General features: G+C 36.8%; 1 protein-coding gene across 3 annotated transcripts in view; it reads left to right on the top strand.

The window, feature by feature from the left end:
- Positions 1-5,507: 5,507 nt before the first annotated feature.
- Positions 5,508-24,530, top strand: part of TMEM135 (transmembrane protein 135) — a 207,813-nt gene continuing 188,790 nt past the window's right edge. For 2 of the 3 annotated variants that reach the window (XM_069469096.1, XM_069469095.1), the window contains exons 1-3: positions 5,508-5,909; positions 17,616-17,743; positions 20,000-20,092. In XM_069469096.1, coding sequence (XP_069325197.1) covers positions 5,769-5,909; positions 17,616-17,743; positions 20,000-20,092 — 362 coding nt within the window. In that variant the 5' untranslated portion in view covers positions 5,508-5,768. The remainder of the gene's footprint in view (positions 5,910-17,615; positions 17,744-19,999; positions 20,093-24,530) is intronic. The other variant, XM_069469097.1, reaches the window with a different exon arrangement.

The following is a 24,530-nucleotide window of genomic DNA, read 5'->3' as shown; positions in this document are numbered from 1 at the left end:
ATAGAAAATATATCCCACAAACTGGTGCATCTGGTTAAGGAAATTTCCAGGCAGAATGTTGAAAGAAACTGCCAACTGATTTTTTAAAAAACTATGTGTGATAAGATGTTCCAAGATGAGATATAAAAGGAACTATTCAATTTTTAAGCAGAATTTAGAGGAAATATAAAGAAACTAGGACCTTTGGGTTCAAATATAAAACTGTCATTCACAGCCTCTACAGATGGTAAAAGCTTTTGAAAGTAAGGCATTGCCTTAAGGGAAAGCTTAAATGCAGGTTGCAGCTGTAAGACTCTTTTAAAAGACCGTACAAAGATTTAAAGCTGTTTTACCTAGACCCTTATCAGCTAGACAAGAGGACTTCTATTACAGGTATTTTCCATCAGTTTTCTGACTCTCAGCCCAAGATGAAAAGTGTCTGTCTCAAAGAGATTTGTGGATGTGGCTTTTTTTCTAATGGAGTAGATTATAATTTGATATATATGAAGTACTCCAAATTTTAAAGAGAATTGTATTGGCAGAAACACTGCCTGCTTGGATGGAAAGAGCATAGGAATCTCTCAATACCTCAGCTTTCAATATTTATATGGTAAAAATTTATATTTACATCTTTTAAAACACTTTTTTAATTTTTAATTTTTATTTTTTGAAACAAGTCTCACTCTGTTGCCTGGGATAGAGTGCAGTGGCATCATCATAGCTCACTGCAATCTCAAACTCTCAGGCTCAAGTGGTCCTCCTGCCTCAGCCGGCTGAATAGCTGGGACTACAAGCATATGCTACCATGCCCAGCTATTTTTTCTATTTTTTTGTAGAGACTGGGTCTTGCTATGTTTCTCAGGCTGGTCCCAAACTCCTGGCCTCAGGTGATCCTCCTGCCAAAGTGCTAGGATTACAGGCGTGAGCCACCATGCCTGGTCTATATTTACATCTTAAAAACTCAATATAATATATATGTATTTTTAAAAGGTTCTCTTTTCTTTCTTTATTTTTTTTTAAGAAAATAAAAGCTATGTTGTCCAGGCTGGTTTTGAACTCCTGGACTTAAGAGATCCTCCTGTCTCAGCCTCCTGAGTAGTTGGGATTAGACGCATGTGACACTGCACCCGGCTCAATGTCATATTTTAAATAAAATGATATAAGTTATATTGCAACAAAAATTGGTAGAAAATCAGAACCATATGTAGGTACTCTGAAAAGCTTGCCTAGTATCAACAAAGGGAATGTGTATCTTGAATGCTCCCAGAATTAAGAGGTACCATAGTGTCATACTTAGTGTGATTTATGCTTTGTCATTGTGCTTGTGCTTGATAAGCATTTCTACAATGACTGCATGTAGATCCAAGCAAGTTTAGTGTTGTTAAATCCTCTGCAAAGGATCTTGAGAGCTCTTCCATTCTGTTCTGTTGACTCTTCAAAGCCAGAATATTGTTAAGAGCAACAATTTCCATCTTGGCATCTCTTCAAAGCCTTTGAATTCTACCACAAATTGCCAGATTAGTTTTCTTCATTCACTGTGCATTTTCTTTGGAGAAACCCTTTGCTTCACCGTGTTGATGCACCTTAAAGCCTTCTTTTAATAAAGGCCCAAGGAAGCATCCAGTCAAACTAGTGTCATAGCCTAAAAGAATAAATGGCCCATGCACATGCAAAGTTTAACATTACTCTTAAACTTATTGGCAGCTTGATGAGAAGCCTTTCTTTTAAAAAATGACCTGTTATGTTTCATAATACTATGCATAGAAACTTACAAATATAAACTACTGGTTTACTGCAAATTGCTCCATTTTGCAAAATATTTTTGCTTTCTAAAGCATAGATAACCTCCTCTGAGGACTTATTAATGCCTTCCTGTTCTAGAGTCTGTACAGCCACACTAGAAAAGATAGAGTATGCTTTTTTTGAACCTGAGAGTTTGCCTGAAATTGCCCCTTTGTCACCCAACTCATAAGCATTGTCCCTTTGTGCACCAGAGACAGCAATAAGTCCGTTCTCAAATTCATTTAAGCTTCAAGTCTCCATTTCACAATTAATTTAAAAAAATCTGCCTGGTTTTAATTGTAATTTTAAAATTTCCTTAGTCAGTGCTGTGTAATTGCTGTGCTACATGGTAAACATATTGTTTATTATAAGGCATGTAGACTGTATGTGCTATTACATTCAGAAGCAACTTATGGTAACTGTATTGTCTGATGAATAAAATGCTATTTTTAAAGTATTATGGATCTTAACATGATAGTTTGTTGCTTATATTTTACATTTTACTTTATTTTAAATTCCTATTAAGAATCTTTGGGTTGATATGTAATGCATTTTATTTTTTCCTGGTTAAAAATAGGCTCCTACTAACAGTATGGAGGTTCCTCAAAAAACTGAAAATAGAAATACCACTGCTGGGTATATACCCCAGGAGGGGAATTTGATGTATTGAAAAGATATCTGCACTCCCATGTTTATTGCAGAACTATTTACAATAGCCAAGATTTGGAATCAATGTAAGTGTCCATCAATGGATAAATGGATAAAGAAATTGTGGTACATATACACAAGGGAATATTATATAGTCACAAAAAGAATGAAATCCTGCCATTTGCAACAATAAGGATGGAAGTGGAGAACATTATGTTACATGAAATAAACAAGTACAGAAAGACAAATCTCACATGTTCTTCCTCATATGTAGGAGCTAAATATTAAAAACAATGGATCTCATGAAGACAGTAAAATGATTGTTATTAGAGGCTGGGAAGGGTAGTGGGTGGGGATAAAGTGGGGATGGTTAATAGGTGCAAAAATATAGTGCGATAGTTAGAATGAACAATATTTGATAGCAGAACAAAGTGAATATGATCAATAATAAGTTGGGGTATACTTTAAAATAAGTAAGAGTAGAATTGGAATGTTCCTAACACAAACAAATGTTACATGCCTGAGGTGATGGCTACCTCAATTACCCTGATTTGATTAATTCACACTGTATACCTGTATCAAAACATCACATGTACCCTATAAAAATATACAACTATTATGTATCCATAATAATTCAAAATAAAAAATTAAGAGTGTAATTGGAATGTTCCTAATATAAAGAAACGATAAATGCCTGTGTTGATGGATACCCATTACCATAATTTGATTAATTTGCATTGTATTACTGTATCAAAACATCACATGTGCCCTATCAAGATATACAACTATTATGTATCCATAATAGCTAAAAATTAAAAAAATAGGCTCCTACTTAACACTTTCTTGCAGACAGACCTTCAGATTTTCAGGGATGGATTATTGAAATTAAGTAAAACAGGCTTGCATTGCTATTCCTGTCATTTTTATGGACAAGTTTATGTTGTATGTTTCTGATCCTCTTTATGAATTGGAGATTTTTTTTTTTAATATTGTGATTATCTTGTTCCTATTCCACCATCGTATACTGGGTGTATTGAGGGGGAAGATAACTTTAACATAAGAGCTGCATCTGGTCCTGAGAAAGATCTGGACTTTGAATAGGTTACAGTAACTACATGGGATTTTAGGTTGTTTCCCTTGGGAAGGGAAAGTATTAATATGTTTATCTGTGGGAAGATTGGTGTGCTCAGATATTTGGGTAGCCAGAGCTGCAGAACTATGGCAGATACTGCTAGTTGCCCCCAGTATCTGTTCTTTCTATTTGGCACAGTAGTAAAACCCAAATGTTAGCTGGAAATTTGCCCAATTAATAATAATAAAAAAAATAGTTCTAGCCTCTCTTGCAAGTAGGTGTGGCCATTTGATGGAGCTTTGGCCAAGGGATGTAAGGAAAAATGGTTTGTATGGATCTTGTGGGAAGTTTTCTTAAAGAGAGGAAGTATGTCCTTCTTTTCCCCTTTTGGTAGTCTTCCTGGCTAGCATGTGGCTGTTATGCTAGGTGACACAGTTATTTTATAAGTCAGAGTGGAAGTCACAGGTAACAGTTGGCAGAATAATAGCCTGTCAGAAAGAGACTGGGATTCTTGGTGGTTTGAGCCACCATCTTAGCCTGGATGATTAAGAGACTGGGGGAGAGAAGGGGAGTGAGGGAAAGAGAGAGAGACAAACTTTTATCTTTTTATCATTGTTGTTTTGGGCTTTTCATCTGAGTATTTCTCTTTTATTTCCCTCCAACAACTATACCTATCTTATATAATCTTGTTTGGTTTTCTTGCTTATTTTCTGTCTTCTCCCTCTAGAATGTTAATTTCATGAAAATAGAAACCTATCTGTCTTATTCACAACTGTCTCTTCAGGGCTTAGAACAGTGTCTGGAAAATAGTAATGGCTCAATAAATATTCGTAGAATGAATGAATGAAGACTGGAAGATTAGAATGGAATTTCTCTAAAGGGAGTAAGTTCCTGCTTTAAGAAACCATAGAGGGCTGGGCGCGGTGGCTCACGCCTGTAATCCTAGCACTCTGGGAGGCCGAGGCGGGAGGATCGCTTGAGGTCAGGAGTTCAAGACCAGCTTGAGCAAGAGCGAGACCCCGTCTCTACTAAAAAATAGAAAGAAATTAACCGAACAACTAAAAATACATAGAAAAATTAGCCGGGCATGGTGGCGCATGCCTGTAGTCCCAGCTACTCGGGAGGCTGAGGCAGGAGGATCACTGGAGCCCAGGAATTTGAGGTTGCTGTGAGCTAAGCTGACGCCATGGCACTCTAGCCCGGGTGACAGAGTGAGACTCTGTCTCAAAAAATAAAATATAAGAATAAAGAAAATACGGTTCCAGCGATGAGAAATCACTTTTAAAAATTACAAAAAAAAAAAAAAAATAAAAGAAAGAAACTATAGAATTTAGAATTCCAAAGAAACTAGGTCATTATGGGTAAGGAGACTGACATTTAGAGGGGTTATATGACTCATGGGCCACACAAATCCCTGTTTACGCTAATGGTTGGCCAAGATCCCTAGCCAGGTTTGAGTTCTAACACACCACTGCTGTCTCCACTGCGTGCGCTGTTTGGTTGATGAGCATCTGTCAAGGATGCTGTAGGTAGGATTGCTCCCAGCCCCCTTTCCCCACCTGGTAGGTGTATGAACACAGCTGAGATTTTGTCAAGCCTTCCCAGAGAGCAGTTCAATTGTAACCAGCTGGCAGCCTCAGCTGTTTATTATCTGGCCGCTAGAGAAGGGGAGCTGGCTGTTCTGGGGAGGACGTTGCCTCAGGCACTCCTCTGGCAACCCTCCTCCTCTACTAGCTCCCAACAAAGACATTTAATCCCTTTCTTTCACTACTCTCAGCTGCATTTTGCCCGGCTTCGGAGACTGAAGTATAATCTGACCCAAGCCGCGAACCATTGCGCACTCGGCAGAGCGCTCGCTCCCCAGCGCAGGGCACTGCGTCGTGGTGGGGAGGCAGGCGCGTGCGAGAGCCGCGCTCCCAGCTGGAGAAGCGCGCGCTCTCGGGGCGAAGATTCTCTCCTCTTCAGCTCCCCGAGACGCGGTGGGTTCCGAGGGTCGGCGCGCGCCAAGGCCGCGGGAGCGCACGCCGGCGGAGGCCCGCCTGAGGGAGCGCGCACGCTCCGCCTCTCCCCGCCCCCCCGGTGCGCGTCCCGCCCCCTTGAGCTGCGATACGCCGAGCGCTCAACATCCGAGGACTCTGGCCCAGAGTAACCCGGCTCGCGTGACCTTTCCCCTCCATTCCGCACCTCCGGCTGCAGGCCCGGCGAGAGCGCGGCAGTTGGGCTCTGGTGGCCCTCTCTCCCGAGCGCCGGCTCTCCACCTCCTCGGCCCTCCGCGCTGCTCTTCGTCATGGCGGCCTTCAGCAAGTCCATCCCTCATAACTGCTACGAGATTGGCCACACTTGGCACCCTTCCTGTCGGGTCTCCTTCCTGCAAACCATCGGGGGCGCCTTGCAGGAGTCTCTGAAGATCTATGCCCCTCTGTATTTGGTGAGACCCGTCAGTCCCTCCCCTAGGGCGAATTTAGTATGGAGGGTGGGCTGGGGGGCTGCAGTCAGCGCACCCGAGGAGCTCTGGGGGACTCGCCTCGTGTCGGTTTCTCTTTTGGAGGGGTCAGAGTGTTTTGGTGAAGGGGTGAGTGGGATGGGGAAGGTCGCAAGGGGCGGATAGCCTAACTCCTGCACAGGAAAAGGGGAAGGGGAATTAGAGGATGAGCTGTCATCTGAAAGCCTGTTGCTGGGAACAGAATGGGCGCCCAACTTTTAGGATTAAGTTTAGGACACTTAAAAACATGAATTCAAAGACCTGCGTTATTTTTCCTCTCTCCTGCCTTTTGATGGAGAGGTGTTTGTAGGTCAGCGAGGCTATGAGTATGGCCTTCAATCTTCTCTCATCTAATTCCCCTGTTTTATTTTGCCTTCAATGAAAAAGGGTATATTTGACCTTAAGTCCCTGTGGCCACAGATCTTGTCTCAGTGTGGAATGACAAGATTGTGACTTGAGGGTTTTGCAAGTGTTTTTGCAAGTTAACAAAATAGATGACTGGCTTGAGATTGTACGTGGTGGTTTAAAGGGTGATTCCAGTCTTTGAGTCTGTGTTGGTGTTTAGGAGATCTGACTTTATGTCATCTAGATCCATACACAACTTTACATGTAGGGCAGTTAATAGAGACTATTTGGAAATATGTGTATGTAACACTGAGAACTAAGATATTTGTTCTTGAATGTTCTCACCAATATCTTTTTTTCAATAACCTCATCCTTGATATTAAAGATTTATGACTTTGGCCACTTAAGTTCATTGTCTAATTTTCTTGCCTTATAAAGTCTGTGTCCCAAGAAAGCAGAGAAAATTTCATCCAATATTCAGTGATGAATTCTTATATCTCATTTAAGTAATTTGGATTTATATCCTAATATGCCTGAAAGTGTGTCGTGGCTATAACTGTAATATTACTTGAATAGCCTGTTTATTTATTGCAGAGATAACACAGAAGAAGATGGTGATATTCTCTCTTGAGGTTGCAGGAGCCTGTTTGATTTTTATCATATAGGCTGATGCTTTTCAAACTGTCATGTGTGCTAGGAATCCCCTGAGGATCATGTTAAAATGGGAGTCCTGATTCAGTAGGTTTGAGTGGGGCCTGAGAGCCTGCATTCCTAACAAACTCCCAGGTAATGCTAATAGTGGGGGCCACACTTTGAATAATAAGGATCTAGAGTAGAGGCCAATAATAAACTTATTATTAGAGCTGGAAATTTTTTCCTTGATTTTCTTTGTCAAAGTTTCATTTTTATCTGCTTTTCTGCATGAATTGAGGCCAGTCTATGGCTCAGATTTCTTTTTAAATAAAACATCTATAAAACATTATCAGCTCCTGATGTATTCAACTATACAAAAAGATTGTTCCTGCCCTCAGAGGATTGTGATGGGGAGAGTTTATGCTATGTAATTCTCCCTCTGAAAATCCATAGCACTTTCATTCATTCATTTAACAAATGTTTGTTGAATGTCTGATACTTGTATCTATAGCTTGGACAATTTATTATGTTCTATGATAGGGAAGTTCAAGGGAGAAACAGGAACATAAGTTCTTCCACTTAGCGAGGTAGGGTGGAGTGGGGGAGTCAGGAAAAGAGTCGTATTTTACTATTATATTTCCAACTAGATTAAATACTTCTCAAGGGCAAATTTTCCATCTCATGTGGCCTTGTATCCCTTCTAACTATGTATTTCAAACTTTGGGTTGCTACTTATCAGTGGTTGTGAAATAAAATTAATGGGAACTAAGTAGCATTTTATGTTAAGTGAAATAGAAGAGAATAGAAAGTGTTAGAGTGCATTGCAGGTGCTAAGGATAAGCATTATTTCATGATAGTTTTGTTTCAGTTATATATGTATGTGTGGGGCTACTTACAGATCTAGCAACACTATGCTCTTTGTAAGTATTGGATACTTGTTGGTTAAATGTGTACCTCCACGTACCAAGTTGCAAGGTGGTATGGTGGGAAGAAGTTGGTCTTTAAAAGGGAATCAGGGATATCTGGATTTGAATCTCAGCTCTGTTAGTTACCAGCTATTTAACTTTGTACATGATACTTTATCTTTCTCTGTGAGAATTAAATGAAGTAATGCATTGATGATGTGTCATATATTTTCTAGTATATAATAGGTTTTGAATAATTATGCATTTTCTTCTCCCTCATTCCCCAGTGGCACTTAAATTAGGAGTGAAGTTCATGGACAGTGGCTAGAAAAGGCTCCTTGGAGGGAGTGGCATTTGACTTGGGCCTTGGAGATAAGGATGGACAGACATTGATTCATTTCATAGATATTTATACAGTACTTATTATTAATGGAGAGGAAGCAGAATAGTGTAAATTGAGGGAGAAATCTAAGTGATTTCGTAAGAGAAGTGATACATGCATTGTCTAAAACAGAAGGTTTGTGTACAAGAGTTATGAGCTATAAATCCTATTTATTGAGCACTTATGTGCTTTACATATTTTATGTTATTTAATCCTCACATAACTTATCCCCATTTCATTGGTAAGAAAACTGAAGGTTAGAAACATTGAGCGATATATAAGATTTAGAGTTAGTAAGAGAAAAAAACGGGAGGCAGTTATCAGCTTTTTTTTGGATCAAAGTCAGACTGAAGATCAGCTGAAGGAGCCATTGAGGATTTTTTTTTTTTTTTTGAGCTTGAGGCAATGTCTGAAATTGAGGGTTTTTTTGAGCAAAAGAGTTACAAGTACAAAATGGTGCTTTAAGATGATGATATTGGTGGCACTGGTTAGACTAGATAGGAACTGGGTAGACTGGATAGGAAAGATTGCTCAAAATTGATGCAGTAGATTCAACAAGTGGTGGAAAGAGTCAGAACTCTTGTGGAATTCCACCTTGCAGTTTACTATCAATGTTATCTTAGGAAAATTACCTCATTGCTTTGAGCCTTAATCTCTTGCTTTGCAGAAAATAATTATACCCATTTTTTTTAAGGGCTGTTTTGAGTACTTAAATGGGATAATTGTGTGTTGGAATAGCAGCTGTCACTTAGTAGACCCCTAATAAAGTAGTGTCGTTATTGAAATAGTGCATTAATTGTGATCTACGTCTCTATCTCCTGTTAGAATAGTGGTTTGTTCAGAACTAACACAGTACTTTAAAAAATGCTTAATAAGTGTCTGAGTGAGTGCAGGTACGAATGAAGGAACTCATGGATAGTGTAGGAATGAGGAGATACTGGGCAGATCTGCTCCAGAAAATGAAATGGCACTTCTAGAGGCATTTCACAGAATGAATGAACGGGACTTAGAGACTGAGGATATTGGGGCAGCGTGAGGACTTGTTTAGCTTCTAGAATTTCAAGTCTGATTTGACACAGTTGCTGTTATTGGTAGAAATGGAGAAGTTCTGAAGGGAAGCTGCTTTGGGGGAAGATTTTAACCAAGAGTGTTTTCTGCAACCTTTAAAATGGGTCTTATTTATCATATTTACTCTCTTGTTCTATACATCTGCTCTCATGCTTCCTTTTATTGTGGTGTCTACACCTGTTCTCAGTGAGTATTCACCTTCTACTACTTAAACCATTTCAACATGTAGATGTACTGTTCCTTTTAATAGTGAATCTTTCTGTTTTCACAATTTGTAAAAAAATATCAATCTTCAGTCATCAATTCACTTCTTTTAGTTTTTTTAATGATCCTACATATTTTATAATATATGCTAAAAGTTTATTCATGTACCAAAAATGTATTTTAGGAAGTTATATTTTATTTCTTGGACGTTAGTTATTGCCACACATTCAAAATAAGTGGTACCCCTTGCCACACACATACACACAAAACAGTAGTTAAATTGTTTAAACCCTAGACTACTGCTAAAATTACGGAAAGTCGCATCTTTGGTTTTTGTGGCAAATTTGAAATACACAATTGCCCATTTGAGAGTATGGATTCTATGCTGTTTAGGTTCTTAATTGCCTTCCCTAAGAAGGAAAACTTGTTCACTAACCTCAGGTGATTCCAAGACTTTTTCTTTTCCTAGGTGGCTTTCTTGAGGACTTCTATATTGGCATTAGAGACTTAACTGAGTTCAAAGTAGAGCCTTTTGCGTTTTGGGGAAGGAATGATTTAAAAACTGGCTTTTTCAGCTGGGTGAGGTGGCTCACACCTGCAGTCTTAGCACTCTGGGAGGCCGAGATGGGAGGATTGCTTGAGCTCAGGAGTTCCAGACCAGCCTGAGCAAGACCCTGTCTCTATTAAAAATGGCAAAATTGGCTGGGTGTCATGGCTCAGGCCTGTAGGAGGCTGAGGCAGAAGGATTGCTTGAGCCCAGGAGTTTGAGGTTGCAGTGAGCTATCATGATGCCACTGCACTCTACCTGGGCGACAACACACTGCCTCAAAAACAAAACGAAACAACAACAGAAACAAAACAACACAAACCTGGCTTTTTCATTGATCTTTAGACATTTAGACTTTTCTTCAGAGTATGAATATGTTTATTCAATATTTACCTCCTTTGAACCATTTAATGTAACAAATCTATTGTTATAATCTAACAAATTTATTAGATTATAAAGGATTAGTTCATCACTTCTAGGCTGAGTAAACATTTAAACAAGAGTTGGAATTCCTAGAAATAAAAAAACAATTTATGGACAGTCCCCAGTTGTTAAAGGCTTGAAAACCACTAACTGTGAAGAAATTATTTCAGTGATACAGACTGAGTTTTTAAAGGCAGTGATTTAGCAGGTTTTCTAGAGGAAACAAGAATAGCAATGAGACTTTTCAAAATTTTAGGTAACAGGTATTTGTTTTGTTTTTGCTTAAAAAATGCAAACTACTGAGAATATCTATCTGGATTATTTGACCTTTGGAGACCGTGGAATTGTAAATCTGTGCGTAATCCGCCTTTGATTTTTGCTTGAGACTTAGTTTACAGGAGTGTCAGTGAGGGGCTCACCTTCTCTCTCTATTCAATAACTACAATCTTTTTAATATCATTTTGTATTAAGTGATGATTTTTGCATGATTTGTTGTTATCCCTTTGGACCTCCAGATTAGGGTGCTGGTCTTTGAAGATGCAACAACTCATTTGGTCTTTTTTCTTTTAAATGAACAATTAATGATGAATTTTCTTATTTATGTGACATTTTGAATTTGTTGAACTTGTTTTTGTATGTGACTTATTATTCTTTGCTCTCTGTTGAGTACAAAGTAAACTTTTAGCACATCACTTCTAGTTGAGAGGTGAAGGCTTACTATTGCAGTAAATACTTTTTCATTATTATTAATATGCAATAAATACTTTTTCATCATCATTATTTTGAATAATCAGGCCTTTTATTTACTATTTAGAAAATTATATTTGTTTTGAACTTTTGACTCTTACAAACTTTTTTTTTTGGTTATTTGCTGATAAATATTGATGAAATATATACACCAATGAAGGGAGAGACTGTGAGATTTGATGATTAGATTTAGTAATATCTGAACCTAGACTGTTAGAGTTGGAATATTTGTCCCTTATTTATCAAGTATTATTGAGTCTGCTATTTGCAGGGTGCTTGCTGTTTGTTATAGCTATGTGCTATGAGGTATAATGGAGAATAGAACAAGTGGGACATACTTCATACTTTCAGAGTTTATATTTTAGGAGGGGAGATTAGGTATCATACTTCTGTAATACAAATTCACTGAGATAAATACCATAAGGTACAGATAAAATAGTTTGAGAGATCAGTGGTAGAAGATCACATTTGGCTGGAAGATAAGGGAAAACTTAATGGAAGAGATGGTATTTTAGTAGCCTTGAAGGAAAAGTAGGATTTGGAAAGGTTGAAATAGGTGGTGAATAAGGGAGACGAATGGCTTGAACAAAGACATTTAGGTAGAATAGGATATGGTAGGCTTTGGGGAATGGCAGATGGAGTTTACATTTTATTTGTGGGTAGTATAGGTTGCCAACGGGATGGTATGCTTGGAGTTATTTTATAAAGCTTAATCTGGCAGTGGTATATAGAAATGTTAGATTAAGTGACTTAGAGGTAAGGTAGAGGGAAGAATCAAAGAAAGCTATAAGATTTTATGTCTTGTTTAATGGAATATATGGAAGGTAATGCTTTGGAAAAAAATATTTTCAGTGAAATATGCTGGATTGCTTTGGGGCTTATTGAAGTTTAGCTACCAGTGCAGTATATAAGCAGTGAATGCCCATGAGACATGTAGAGCTGCTGTCTGAGAGAGATTTAGGTTTAGGTGTCGTAAGCACAGAGATGAAAGTTGAAGCTCTGGTAATGGATTGGGTCAACCGAGAAAGAATTGAGAGATGACAACCTGGGGAATGTTCATATTTGGAGCAGAGAGTAAAAAAAGGAAGAAGCAGTCAGAATGGTATGAAGAGATTAAGGAGACAGTGTTACAGAGAAGTCTTGAGGCCGGGAGTTTGAGGAGAGCGTGGGCTTGAATCTCAGTCCTGCCCTGTGTTATTAGCTTTGTGACCTTGTGTGAGGTTCTTAACATTTGTGAACCTCAGTGTTTTCATCTATAAAATGGGGATAAAATACCTATCTCATATCCTTTAAAAATGCAACTCAGTCCTTGGTATTACTCTGCTCATAACTCTCAATAAAATGTGAAATCTTTACTATGGCCTACAGAGTCTTATGTGACATATCTATTGCTTGTTTGATTGCATTTCATACCATTTTCCTCTTTGCTTATTCACCTCAATCCAGATTTAATTACACAATTTATTTTATATTTTTGAATCTAAGTTTTATGTTATTTGGAACAGAGAACTTTTGATTTCTGGGGAATATCTTAAATTGGACAACGGCCAGATTGTAAAAAAATGAGCATTTCTAAGGAATACATAGAAAGTGACTTTCTTTTTTTTTTTTTTCTTTTGAGACAGAGCCTCACTCTTGTCCAAGCTAGAGTGCAGTGGGATTATCATAGCTCACTGCAGCCTTGAAAACTGAGGCCCAAATGATCCTCCTGCCTCAGCTCCCTGAGTGGCTAGGACTACAGGTGCATGCCACCACGCCTGGCTAATTTTTTCAATTTTTTGTAGAGACGAAGTCTCTCTGTGTTGCCCAGGCTGGTCTTGAACTCTTGGCTTCAGGTGATGCCCCTGCCTCGGCTTCCCAAAGTATTGGGATTACAGGCATGAGCCACTGCTCCTGGCCAACTTTCTTTTTTTATGAGTTATGACTTTGAGAAAAAAATTCTTGCATGTAAGCAATATATTAATATACATGAATAATTGCGTTTATTGATTATGACAAGACAATGTGGATTAAAAAGCTGGAGCACAAATTTACATTGCATAAAGCTATCTGTTTAAGCTTTGGAAGTGATCAAAGATGTGGTAAGACTTTGATAATAGATTGATCATTTATTCATCAAATATTTACTGAGTGACTACCAGGCACTTTGCTAAGTGATAATTAGGGAAGGAGAGTTAATTGAAGTGACTGCTTAACAAAGGACTTTTAAAAATGTGTTGGTACATTTTTTGTGTTAAAATTACTTGTATTATATTGAATGTGTAGTATATTGAATGTGAAATATGTTTACATCTCCAAGGACTTATACTGAGCACATAGTAATGCACAATAGTGGTTGGTGCTTTGATGATTAAGGGTCTTATAATATTTTAAGTTCATTTTTCTTCAATTATCATAATATAACACTATATTAAAGGCTTGTTTGAGTTTCTGTTTTTCATCTGAATAAAGTTCTTCAATAAGAAGCATATTATTAGAATTTTTTCCATTAATTGAGATATTTCATGTTAGAGTCCATGATATTTGTATTTAAGTATAAAGAAGATGACAGGGTATGAAAGTTTGGTTTAAAGTTGTAGTGCTACATGGTAAGTTACATCAGTAAAAATTGAAGTGAAAGGTGTGTGTTTTTAAGACTGTCCTTACATTACCAAAAATATTAATTTTACTTACTTAGTTTGGAACATGGGTAAAAAAGGTAGGCAGGGCTGAATCTGAGCCTTGTTTGTGATCATATTTTGTTTTAATATTGTATCTTAAGTATATTTTCATGTTTATCTTGAAAGCCTATCTCAACTTCTATATACATTTTGAAAGTGGAAGGGTAGGGATATTATAGGTAAGGTATGTAAGGCTTGATGGTCATCACTAAAGTTTGAATATAATTTTCATTATAGGGAGGCTTTGCAATAAATAGTTAAGGAAAACTTTTGAAGCTTTGCTTGTATCCTTCCGCATATGTTATTAACAAGTTGACCTAGTTTTTTGTTTTGTTTTGTTTTTAATAAGCTGGTTGTCTGTATCTGATAAGGCAGCATGGTGTAGTACGTTGCGTATAAGGTACAAGACCTGAGTTTTTGTTTCGTTCTGTGATTTATAGTGTGATTTTCTCATTTATAAATAGATGACAATCCTGCCTTAACTACTTCATGGCTTATTGTGGGAATCATATGAGATAGTGCATATATAAAAGCTTTGAAAATTATGAAAGGATATGTAAATTTTGGTCTATGATACTTGGTTTCTCTTGATTTTGTTTTAGATATTTGTATTTGGCTTTTAAGCTTGCTTATACTTTTAACCTTAAAAATGTTGGAAGCAATTCAGATATAGTGTATTAGGGTTCTTCAAAGAAACAGAACCATTTGGGGTGTGTGTTTTTGTGTGTGTGTGTGTTTAAGTGTGTAAAATAAGGAGTTGTCTCACAATTATGGAGGCTGAAAATTGCCAAGATCTGCAGTTGGCGGTCTGGAGAACCAGGAGAGCTGATGTAGTTCAGTCTGAAAGCCAGCAGGCTTTAGACCCAAGAATAGAGCTGATGTTTCAGTCAAGTCAGAAGGCCAGACAAGAACAATGTCCCAGTTCACGATATCAGACAGGAGTTCATCTTTTTGTTCTATTCAGGTCTTCACTTGATTGGATGAGGCCCATTCACGTAGGGAGGACAAATGTTAATCTTATCTAGAAACACCCTCACAGATACACCCAGAGTAATGTTTGACCAATGTCTAGGCATTCCTTGGCCCAGTCAAGTTGACACATAAAATTAACTATCATATACTCTGTAAATTTATTTGTGGCAATAAAGTAATTCTACCTCCTTTGTTATGCTAAATATTTTTAAAAACAAGGTCTTATTTTTTAAAAGGATTTTGACAATTTTTAGAGAAAAATTACGAGATTTCTTCTGACTGTAGATGAATATCCTACTTCAATTCTGTTCATTGAAATTCTGTTTTTATTTTGAATCTGTTGGGGCAACAAAAATGTGGTTGAATATTTTTTCCCCCCAAATGGTGGATTAGGGGCTTTGTGAGCTAGCCTCTTCCGCATGGAAATAACAAAATAGTGTAGAGAGTAACACTGGGAGCTTTTATTCAAGAAGAAATAGAGGAATTCACCAAAACGAAGGACACACCAGATCCCACAGAAGAGAAGGTGGGCAGGCAACTTGTGTGGTGGTGTTTGGCTGAGAAAAGTAAGTGAAGCCCCAGGGGGCAGAGAGTCTCCCTCTTTGACCTTTCCACTGGGGGACCTTGCAGCTCAGGCCACTGGAGAGCACCTTGTTGCTCCCAACCCCTGGAGCTAACTTGGGGAGAGGTCGGGAGACTGTGAGAGGGATAGGCATTAGGAAAAGCTGCAGGCATTTTCCTGGCCCGGGGACCAAGAGGAGGATGCTATTGTCAACTGGCTTATGCCAAGCCAGTCAGTGGTTGGCGACCTGGCAGCTGTGTCTGCTGGGAGCGTTTGAGTCTTGGTCCGAAGAGTCCAACACTGGATCTGGAGGAGGGGAAGGCCCCCACAACCAGAATCAAATGGTGCATGTGGAGTGTGTTCCAATCGTAGGCACCGTGACTGGGCTCCCTCACCTTACAAGACTGAAATGGAAGATTTGCTGAAGCTGAGCTTTCTCTTAGGTGGCGAGATCTGTGGACAGGGATGGCTATGTTAATTGGGGCTAGTCTGTGTTTGACGTTGCTGGGCACCCCAGCCTGCTCCCTTGATCAGTTGGGGGGAGTGAGCCCTTGGGCAAGGATGCTCCTAAGGGAAGGAAGGGTGCAGTGCCCAAGGGGTACCCCTTGAGACAAAGGGAACAAGAGTGCACGCTTTCCTTGTGCCTGAGAGCTCTCCGCTGGTGGCAGAGAGTGACTGTGCTGCTTCCAGCAAAGACGTGGGCACTGTGCCTGGCTCAGCAAGGGGGAATGTGATTCCATTCCAGTGGCCAAGTGATTTCAGCCCTCTGGGATGGACATGGAGAGGGAGACTTAACCCCAACCCGCTCCCACTGTTGTGGTCACAGCCGTGGTGCTCCCATAGGAGGTCTGCCCAAGTGCAGTAGAGGATGGCCATTCTAGGGTTTTTGCATACAGCTGCAGTGCCACTGATGGAGCTGAGGTGGCCACCCCCTGACAGAGTTCTCGGTGGATTTCACCAGGAGATCCCCTCACCACCCTCATCAGGGCTGGTGCTTGTGCCCACCATAGGAGTATCTAAGGGCAGGCTAAGCGGTTCAGCTCCACCCAGCTTTGCTTCCCACTCAGGCTGAGCAGGGAGTTCAGGCCACTACACATTCCACAGACTAGCCCTCTGCTTGAAGCAATTGATACCTTCTCCTGGTAAACAGAGAACAAGCATATACCCATCTGCTTCTGCCACAGCCTGCTCTTACCCATAAGTGCCACCTGCTAGCCTATAGGTTGAACTGCACATACCAGTACAAAACCTGCTTACACAAGTATACAGCGATTGGGAAGGAGGTTAGCTTCTTGAGACCCCAGTCATCCCAGCCACCTAGGAAGTAGAGAGCCTGCTTACATGCCCAGCACGTTGCTACCATAACCAGCATTTGAAAAAACCACTGCACAAAGGATATCTGAAACCAAGGAAATCATACCGATTTGTTTTTGCTTTGTTGCTTGGAGTACCCAGAATCAATGACAAACGATTCTATACAACATACAATATAGTCACATCTTCAAGGGGGGAAAAAATCCCGTCCAGATGAAAGTAAATTTAAATATAAGAAGAAGAGATAGTTTACTCAAATGAGAAGGAACCAGAGAAATAATTCTGGGAGTATGAAAAATCAGAGTGTTACAAACTGGTCACACTAATCCTCTAGCAATGGATGCTAACCAAAATGAAATCTTTGAAATACCAAATAAAGAATTCGTTATTAAAGAGAGATTTTTTTTAAAAAACAAATAGAACTTCTGGAAATGAAAGACTCATTGAAGGAATTGCAAAATACAGTCGAAAGCTCTAACAATAGAATAGACAAAGCAGAAGAAAGAATTTCAGAGCTTGAAGACAGATCTTTTGAATTAACCCACTCAGAAAAAAATAAAAGAATTTTAAAAATGAACAAAGCCTTCAAGAAATATGGGATTGTGTAAAATGTCCAAACCTATGAGTGTCTGTGGAAAACCGTATGGAGATTTCTCAAAGAACTACCATTTGACCCCATAGTCTCACTAATGGGTATCTATCCAAAAAGAATAAATTTAAGTATCTTCTTTTCTGTCCTGAAAATTGTATTTTTATAGAGGAGCCAGTAAAATGCCAGCATTTTTTACCTTAATTTTTGACTATATTCTTTTATTCAGTAGCTTTGATGTAAGAACTAATGTAATTGAGAAAAGTTGGTTGATTAAACAAAAAAGCCTTTCTCTTTCCAGATTGCAGCAATTCTCCGGAAACGAAAATTAGACTATTATTTATACAAACTGCTCCCTGAGATCGTACAATCTGCTTCATTTCTGACTGCTAATGGGGCCTTGTATATGGCTTTCTTTTGCTTGTTAAGGTTGGTACTCATAATCACCACTAGATGTTAATACAGATTCCTTTGTTGAAATGGAAATAAACATGTTTACATAAATGTTGTATGGGTTACTGCCTCTGTTTTTTTTTTTTTTTAAATCTGTGAATTGACATTTATCTCAAAGAAAGCTTATGAACCCATCTTGGCCTCAAGATGTAAAATAAACTTCAAATTATTGGTGTGATTATATAGCAAAAATGCTTTAATATATATTTTCTGAGGCCTGTTATATTTACCAAGTTGTCGATCAAGATTTCTTAGTTTTTCAGTTTCATAGATCAGGAATTCAAAGCAACTGTCCATAGCATAGGTTAGGGCCATTTGCAGAGAACAGACTTCAAAAGGACTGTAAAATGCACATATTTACCTACAAAACAATAAGTTAACTCCTAGTATATCCTACTGTTGGAATCTTTGCTCCTGATTTAGTCTTATATACATTACCTGTGCTGCATGCTTTATACGTTATATAAATGTAGATAGAATTCAGTCTTTTGAGTGCTGCGACATACCTAACATAAATATATTAGATATTTACTTCTTTTTGTCTTTCCCCACTGATTGTTGTTGAAAACTCAAACTAATTTTTTTTTAATGTGTCAAGCTAAAATATAACTTTTCCTTATCCTCATATTAGTGCTGTCTAAAGTACTTCTGCAGGTATATTTTAGCTGAAAGTAAAAATATAATTTCCAAATATCTTTTATAGATTTTTCCCTCAGCATTAATATTTATAAACTTTTAGATTTTATAGCATTAAGCAAATCATGTCTTTAAATTGACATGAAAATCTATGTAAAGAACTCTCTTCATCACATGCTCTCTGGAAAGTTTCTAAGACTTATTAATGCTCTAAAAATAAGGATATAAATAATTAGGTTTTAAAAACTTGCTATGAGTATATGTTGCTATTGCAGCATTTTTTTTATGTTCTATGAACCTGTTTGGTTAAGTTTTGGAAGGATAAAATACTTATAATTAAAATAACATCCATGTTCCTCCCATAACTGATTCATTGAGTCCATTTTCTTTAGTTTGTACATTCAATAACTTGTTAAGTCCTCTGTGGATTTTATATTGGAGGGAAAACCATTTTCAGTCTTCTCAAGCAGTTTTCTGAAAGTACTCAAGTTAATGTGTCTTTAAAAGCTTTTCTAATCTTTTTAAATCTGAGCTTCAATTACAAATATTATTTTATCTGTGATTGTTGTTTCTTACCTGTATATATACATTTTTGTTTTTCTATAATACATCATTTGGCAATTGACCAACTGAGTTCAGATAATTATAATTTTTATGTGCTTCTTCTCCCTTGCTTAGGAACATATTGTTTTGAAAGGAAAAAAAAATCTTTCTGACATCTCCAAATTTCTTTGTTTGTTTCCTCCTTAAAAACTCAAGCCACTAATGGTCATTTATAATGTATGAGGCACTATGAAGATTCCTACTTTCAAGGAACATACTCTAGTGAATGAAAAATGATATACACATAAAACTAAAAATATAAAATGCTTTAGTAAGTGCTGTAAGAAAAAGTTATCAGTGGATGTAGAAACAGAAGGAAAAACATTTGTTGAATGTCTATTACGTGTTAAAAATAGTGATAATAATAACAATAATAATTGTAATTTTATAGCTAACACTTTCTGAGTACTTTCTATGTGCCTTGCATGGTGCTGGGAGACATCTCGTGAAGTCCTCATAATAGCTACATGAGATAGCTAATGTTATTATTCCCATTTGATAAATAAGGAAACTAAGAACACAGGGTTTGCATAACCAGCAGGGAATGCCTGAATGAATACGGTTGACTAAATTATTGGAAGGAGAGATGAGATATTCATTACTTTGCTACTGTTGCAGCTTTAATGAGTGATGGTGAGGGACTTAACTAAGGCAGGGGCAGTAGGTTGGAGAGGAACTTGAGAGATAAATTGTATATGAAATACTTTAAGGAAATGATTTAATATATGGGGACAGAAAGTTGAAGATGACTGTAAGTATCAAATATAAGTGGATAGGTAGTTGATGATGCCCATTAACCTAGAAGAATAGAGGAGGAAGAACAAGTTCATATGGATAGGGGAGAAAGATAATAAGTCTAGTTTTGGACATGTTGAGTTTGAGGTGCTAGGGGACATTTAGTTAGAGGGTAGACTAAGAAGGGAAACATTTACTCATAATAACTGAAATGAGCAACTAGGAATTTCATACAAAAATTCCAAATTTGAATTTCAGGAGGATACTTGGAAAATTCTACTCATGGACTACTGGCTTTGGTGCCGCTTTGCCAGCATCTTATGTGGCCATTCTAATTGAAAGAAAAAGCAGGTAAAGTTTTACATATCTGTTTAATAGAACTGGTTACCTGTCCCTCACCCCAACTAGAATTTTTCTTTTTTTTGCTTATCATTTATTTATTGTAGTCCTGGGATGAGAAATATTTCCAGGTATATTCTTTCAGTTCTGCAAATATTTGATTGAAAATTAATTTTATATTAATATTATTTGTATTTATTGTCTATAAAAGTACAAAGATTGACATTATAGAGCAGTATTACTCAGTCTCTGTTCACTAAAAAATTAGAGTTCTATAATGTGACCTAACTAAAACATGGCACATGCAAATTCTAAGGAAAGATCTTTTCCATAGATACAATACCATTATTACATCCAAGAAAATTAACAATAATTTTCTATTATCATCTAGATTTATACTTTGCTTCAAGCTCATTGAGTGACCTCTGTTAAATCAATTATTATTTTTAAGGCATCTTGTCATTAAAAAATATTTTGATTGCTATCAACCTGAGATTTTACATGTGAATTAATAAGATTTCTATAAATCCTATAAACTTATATAAACTGTTCAGTCAGGTAAACCATTGAAGTTAAAGCTGTTGTATAAGAAAATATTTGCCATCTCATGAATAATTATTTTTAATTACTCAGAAATTTATCTACCTTTGTTCCAGAGAAGCAAGATGGGGGCATGTATTAAAACCGTTCAGTTTATGAAAATGCTTATTGTAGTCATTGACTCCAGAGTAAGAGTATGAATAGATCTTATCAGATAAACAAATATTTACTTAAACTACCTGAAGCGACTCTTAATGCATGTTTGTACATATGATATTAATAGTATCTAATTTTTTGTGGTTCTCTCTTCGATTATGTTGTACTTTTAGATTCTTAGAATTACTAAACTCAAAGTTCTGGTGGATATTATAACCTCAGCAAAATCAAGTCGGTATGCTAGAAACATAGGTTTGTCCACCTGAAAGGACAGTACAGCATGATAGTTAAAGCATGGATTTTGGAGCTGTGCGATCTGGTGTAGAAGTCTGGCTCTGCTACTCACTGTGTGGCTTATTCCTTACCTGAAAAATGGAAAGATTTCCATTTTTTCTTGAAGGAGTGTTCGGATAATTGAGTGAGTTAATATATGTAAAAATGCTTAGAACAGTGCCTGGCACATAGTAAATGTTGTATCTGTGTTAAGTATTACTGTTGTTTTTTTGCCCATAGTTATGAGAGAGTTATTCTGGTGATTGTAACTTCCTGATCAATTAAAAATGTGAATATTGGTTTTGAAAATATATTTTCAAAATATATGTTACTCATATGTGAACCTTTACGAATGCTTTAAATCAAGTATACTACTGTATACTAATTTTTAGCACTTGAATAATAAAATAGCGTTTTTGTAGTTATGTGCCTATTTTTCAACAGAAACTGTTAAACATCTTTGTAACCAGAGTCAACAGTTGTTAACATTTTGCCATTTTTACTTTATTTGTATATGAATGTATGTGTATGTATGGTTTTGTGTGGATGTGTGAATCATGTGGAAGCATTTTGTAAACATCGTGACACTTTATTCTAAATATTTCAGCATGCATCTCCTAAAATGAGGATATTCTCTTACATAATCACAGCTCTGTTATCACACATAAGACAATTAGCAATCATTCCTCAATACCATCCAGTCTATATTGTCCTAAAATGGCCTTTATAGCATTTTTGAACTAGAATCTAGTGAAAGTTTATGTATTTTTTTATATTTCTTTATTTTCTTTTAATCTAGGATAGTCTCCCCACCTTTTTCCCCCACAGCATCGACTTACTGAAGTGACCAGGACAGTTGTGTTGTATGTAATACATTTCTGGTTTGTCTGAATTATTAACTCAGGGAATCGTGTAGTTGGTTCATTTATCTTGTATATTTCCTATAAACTTAAAGTTTGGTTTAAAGGCTTGATTAGATTTAAATTAAAAATTCTTGATAAGAATATACTTCATAGATGATGCTGAGGCCATCAGGGGGTCTATATCTTGATGGTTGCAAGTTTGAATATATGATTGAGGTGATGATCACCAGATCTTTCCAATAAATTTATTATTTATAATGAATTAGATTAATGGCTTTTCTGATATTTCATAATCATTGCTTTGCTGGAATAAACCTCACTTAATCATTTGTGAAATTGAGATTGGCTAGTCATTTTGTGTGTGTGTGTGTGTGTGTGTGTGTGTGTGTTTATCAGGATTGGGTGGATTGTCATATTCACGTCATAAAATATGTCAGAAATTTTCCTCCTTCTTCCTAGCTCTGGAATAGTTTAAACAGTGAATTTTCTGGCCTTTGAATTCTGGTCACTTGCCTCTGTGAAACCTCCTGGGAATGGTGACTCTTTTCGGTGGTAGTTCTTAGAAAAAGTTATGTTTTCTCTATGAAAATTGATCTGTTTAAGCTTTTAGCTCACTCAATAGAGAGTTTTAGTAACTTTGTTTAAGAGCTAGAAAGTTCTCTATTTCTGAAAAATCATTTCCCAGAAATTATCCATTTTAAAAGATTTTTGTATTTATGTGGAGTTTTACAAAGTAATCAGTTATGATTTGACTGATTTTTCTGTTTTTGATGGTATTTATCAACTTGTTTACTTTATATAATTGTGCCATTCCCTTATTTATTAAGTTAGTAATTTTGTTGATTTTTTTCAATGAGTCATCTTATTTATTATTGCTATTTTTTGTATTCTATTTTGGTGTTCTAATTATTTTTATTGTTTTTTTCTTTCTACTTTCATTTGACTAATTTGTATTCCTTTTAAAAACTTTTTTAGTTTGATGCCTAATTTATTTTCATTCTTTAATTTCATTTGATATAAGTATTTAAAACTATGAATTTTCTTCTGATCACTATTTTATTTTACTTTATTTTATTTTTTTTTTGTTGAGACAGAGTTTCACTTTGTTACCCAGGCTAGAGTGAGTGCCGTGGCATCAGCTTAGCTCACAGCAACCTCAAACTCCTGGGCTTAAGCAATCCTACTGCCTCAGCCTCCCGAGTAGCTGGGACTACAGGCATGCGCCACCATGCCCGGCTAATTTTTTCTATATAGATTTTTAGTTGTCCATGTAATTTCTTTCTATTTTTAGTAGAGATGGGGTCTCGCTCTTGCTCAGGCTGCTCTCGAACTCCTGACCTCGAGCGATCCACCCGCCTCGGCCTCCCAGAGTGCTAGGATTACAGGCGTGAGCCACCGCGCCCGGCCCTGATCACTATTTTAATTGTATGCCATAGATTCTGATATGTAGTATTTTTTTTATCATTTTCTGGAAAAGTCTGCAATTTTAAGTGGTATTTCTCCTTCGATATAAGAATGATTTAGTACAGAGTTTAAGAAGATGAAACGGCCTCTTTGTTATTAATTTCTAGTTTTATTACATTCTTACCTGAGAATGTTATTTGTAGTATTTCCTTTGTATGGACTTAATAAAATTTTCTTTGGGGCTTAATTTGTGCCCAGTTTTGTGATTGTTTTATGAATGTTTAAAGAAAAGGTACATTCTCTATCATTAGGGTTCAAAGGTTGGTAGCCATAAGATCTATGCTACTGATTATGTTACTTAGATTGTATCTTCATTTTCAGATGGCATTTCTAGCATTAAATTTATCTTTTAATTATTGAGTTGTAAGGATTCCTTAGATATTCTAGATATAAGTCCCTTACTGGATATATAACTTGCAAATATTTTCTCCTGTGTAGTGTATTGTCTTTTCATGTTCTTGATCTTGCCCTTTGAAGCACAAAAGTTTTTAATTTTGATGAAGTCCAGTTTATCTATTTTATTTTTTTGTTGACTGTGTTTTAGGTGTTATATTTAACAAACCATTACCAATACATAGATTTAGCCCTTTATTTTCTTTAGTAAGTTTTATAGTTTAAGCTCTTACATTTAGGTCTTTCATCCATTTTGAGTTAATTTTTGCACATAGTGTGAGGTAGGGGGTATTACATTTTTAATTTCATTTTCTACAGGTTTATTGCTATGATATATAAATACAATTGATTTTTGTGTGTTTACCTTGATGCCTGTGATCTTGATGAATTCACTTACTAGTTCTAAAAGTTTTTGGTGCATTCCTTGAGATTTTCTATATAGGCAACTATGTTGTCTGCAAATAGGGATAGTTTTTTTCTTTTCCAATCTGTATGTCCTTTATTTCCTTTTCTTGCCTTATTGTGCATCCTTGCCTTGTTTCTAATCTTAAGGGGAGGCATTCAGTCTTTCACCATTAAGCATTATGTTAGCTGTAGGATGTTTTTATATACTTTTTGTCGGGTTTAGGAGTTTACATCTATTTCTAGTTTGCTGAGAACCTGTGTCATGAATGATATTTTGTTACATGTCTTTTTTGTATCAATTGCTGTGATCATGTGATTTTTCTTCTTTAGCCTATTTATAGGATTCTTTTAATATC

The sequence above is a fragment of the Eulemur rufifrons genome, chromosome 6 (assembly GCF_041146395.1).
Source record: "Eulemur rufifrons isolate Redbay chromosome 6, OSU_ERuf_1, whole genome shotgun sequence".
NCBI classification, from domain to species: Eukaryota; Metazoa; Chordata; class Mammalia; order Primates; family Lemuridae; genus Eulemur; species Eulemur rufifrons.
The sequence above is the reverse complement of the archived record's forward strand: the minus strand, read 5'-3'. Positions and strand labels throughout refer to the sequence as shown.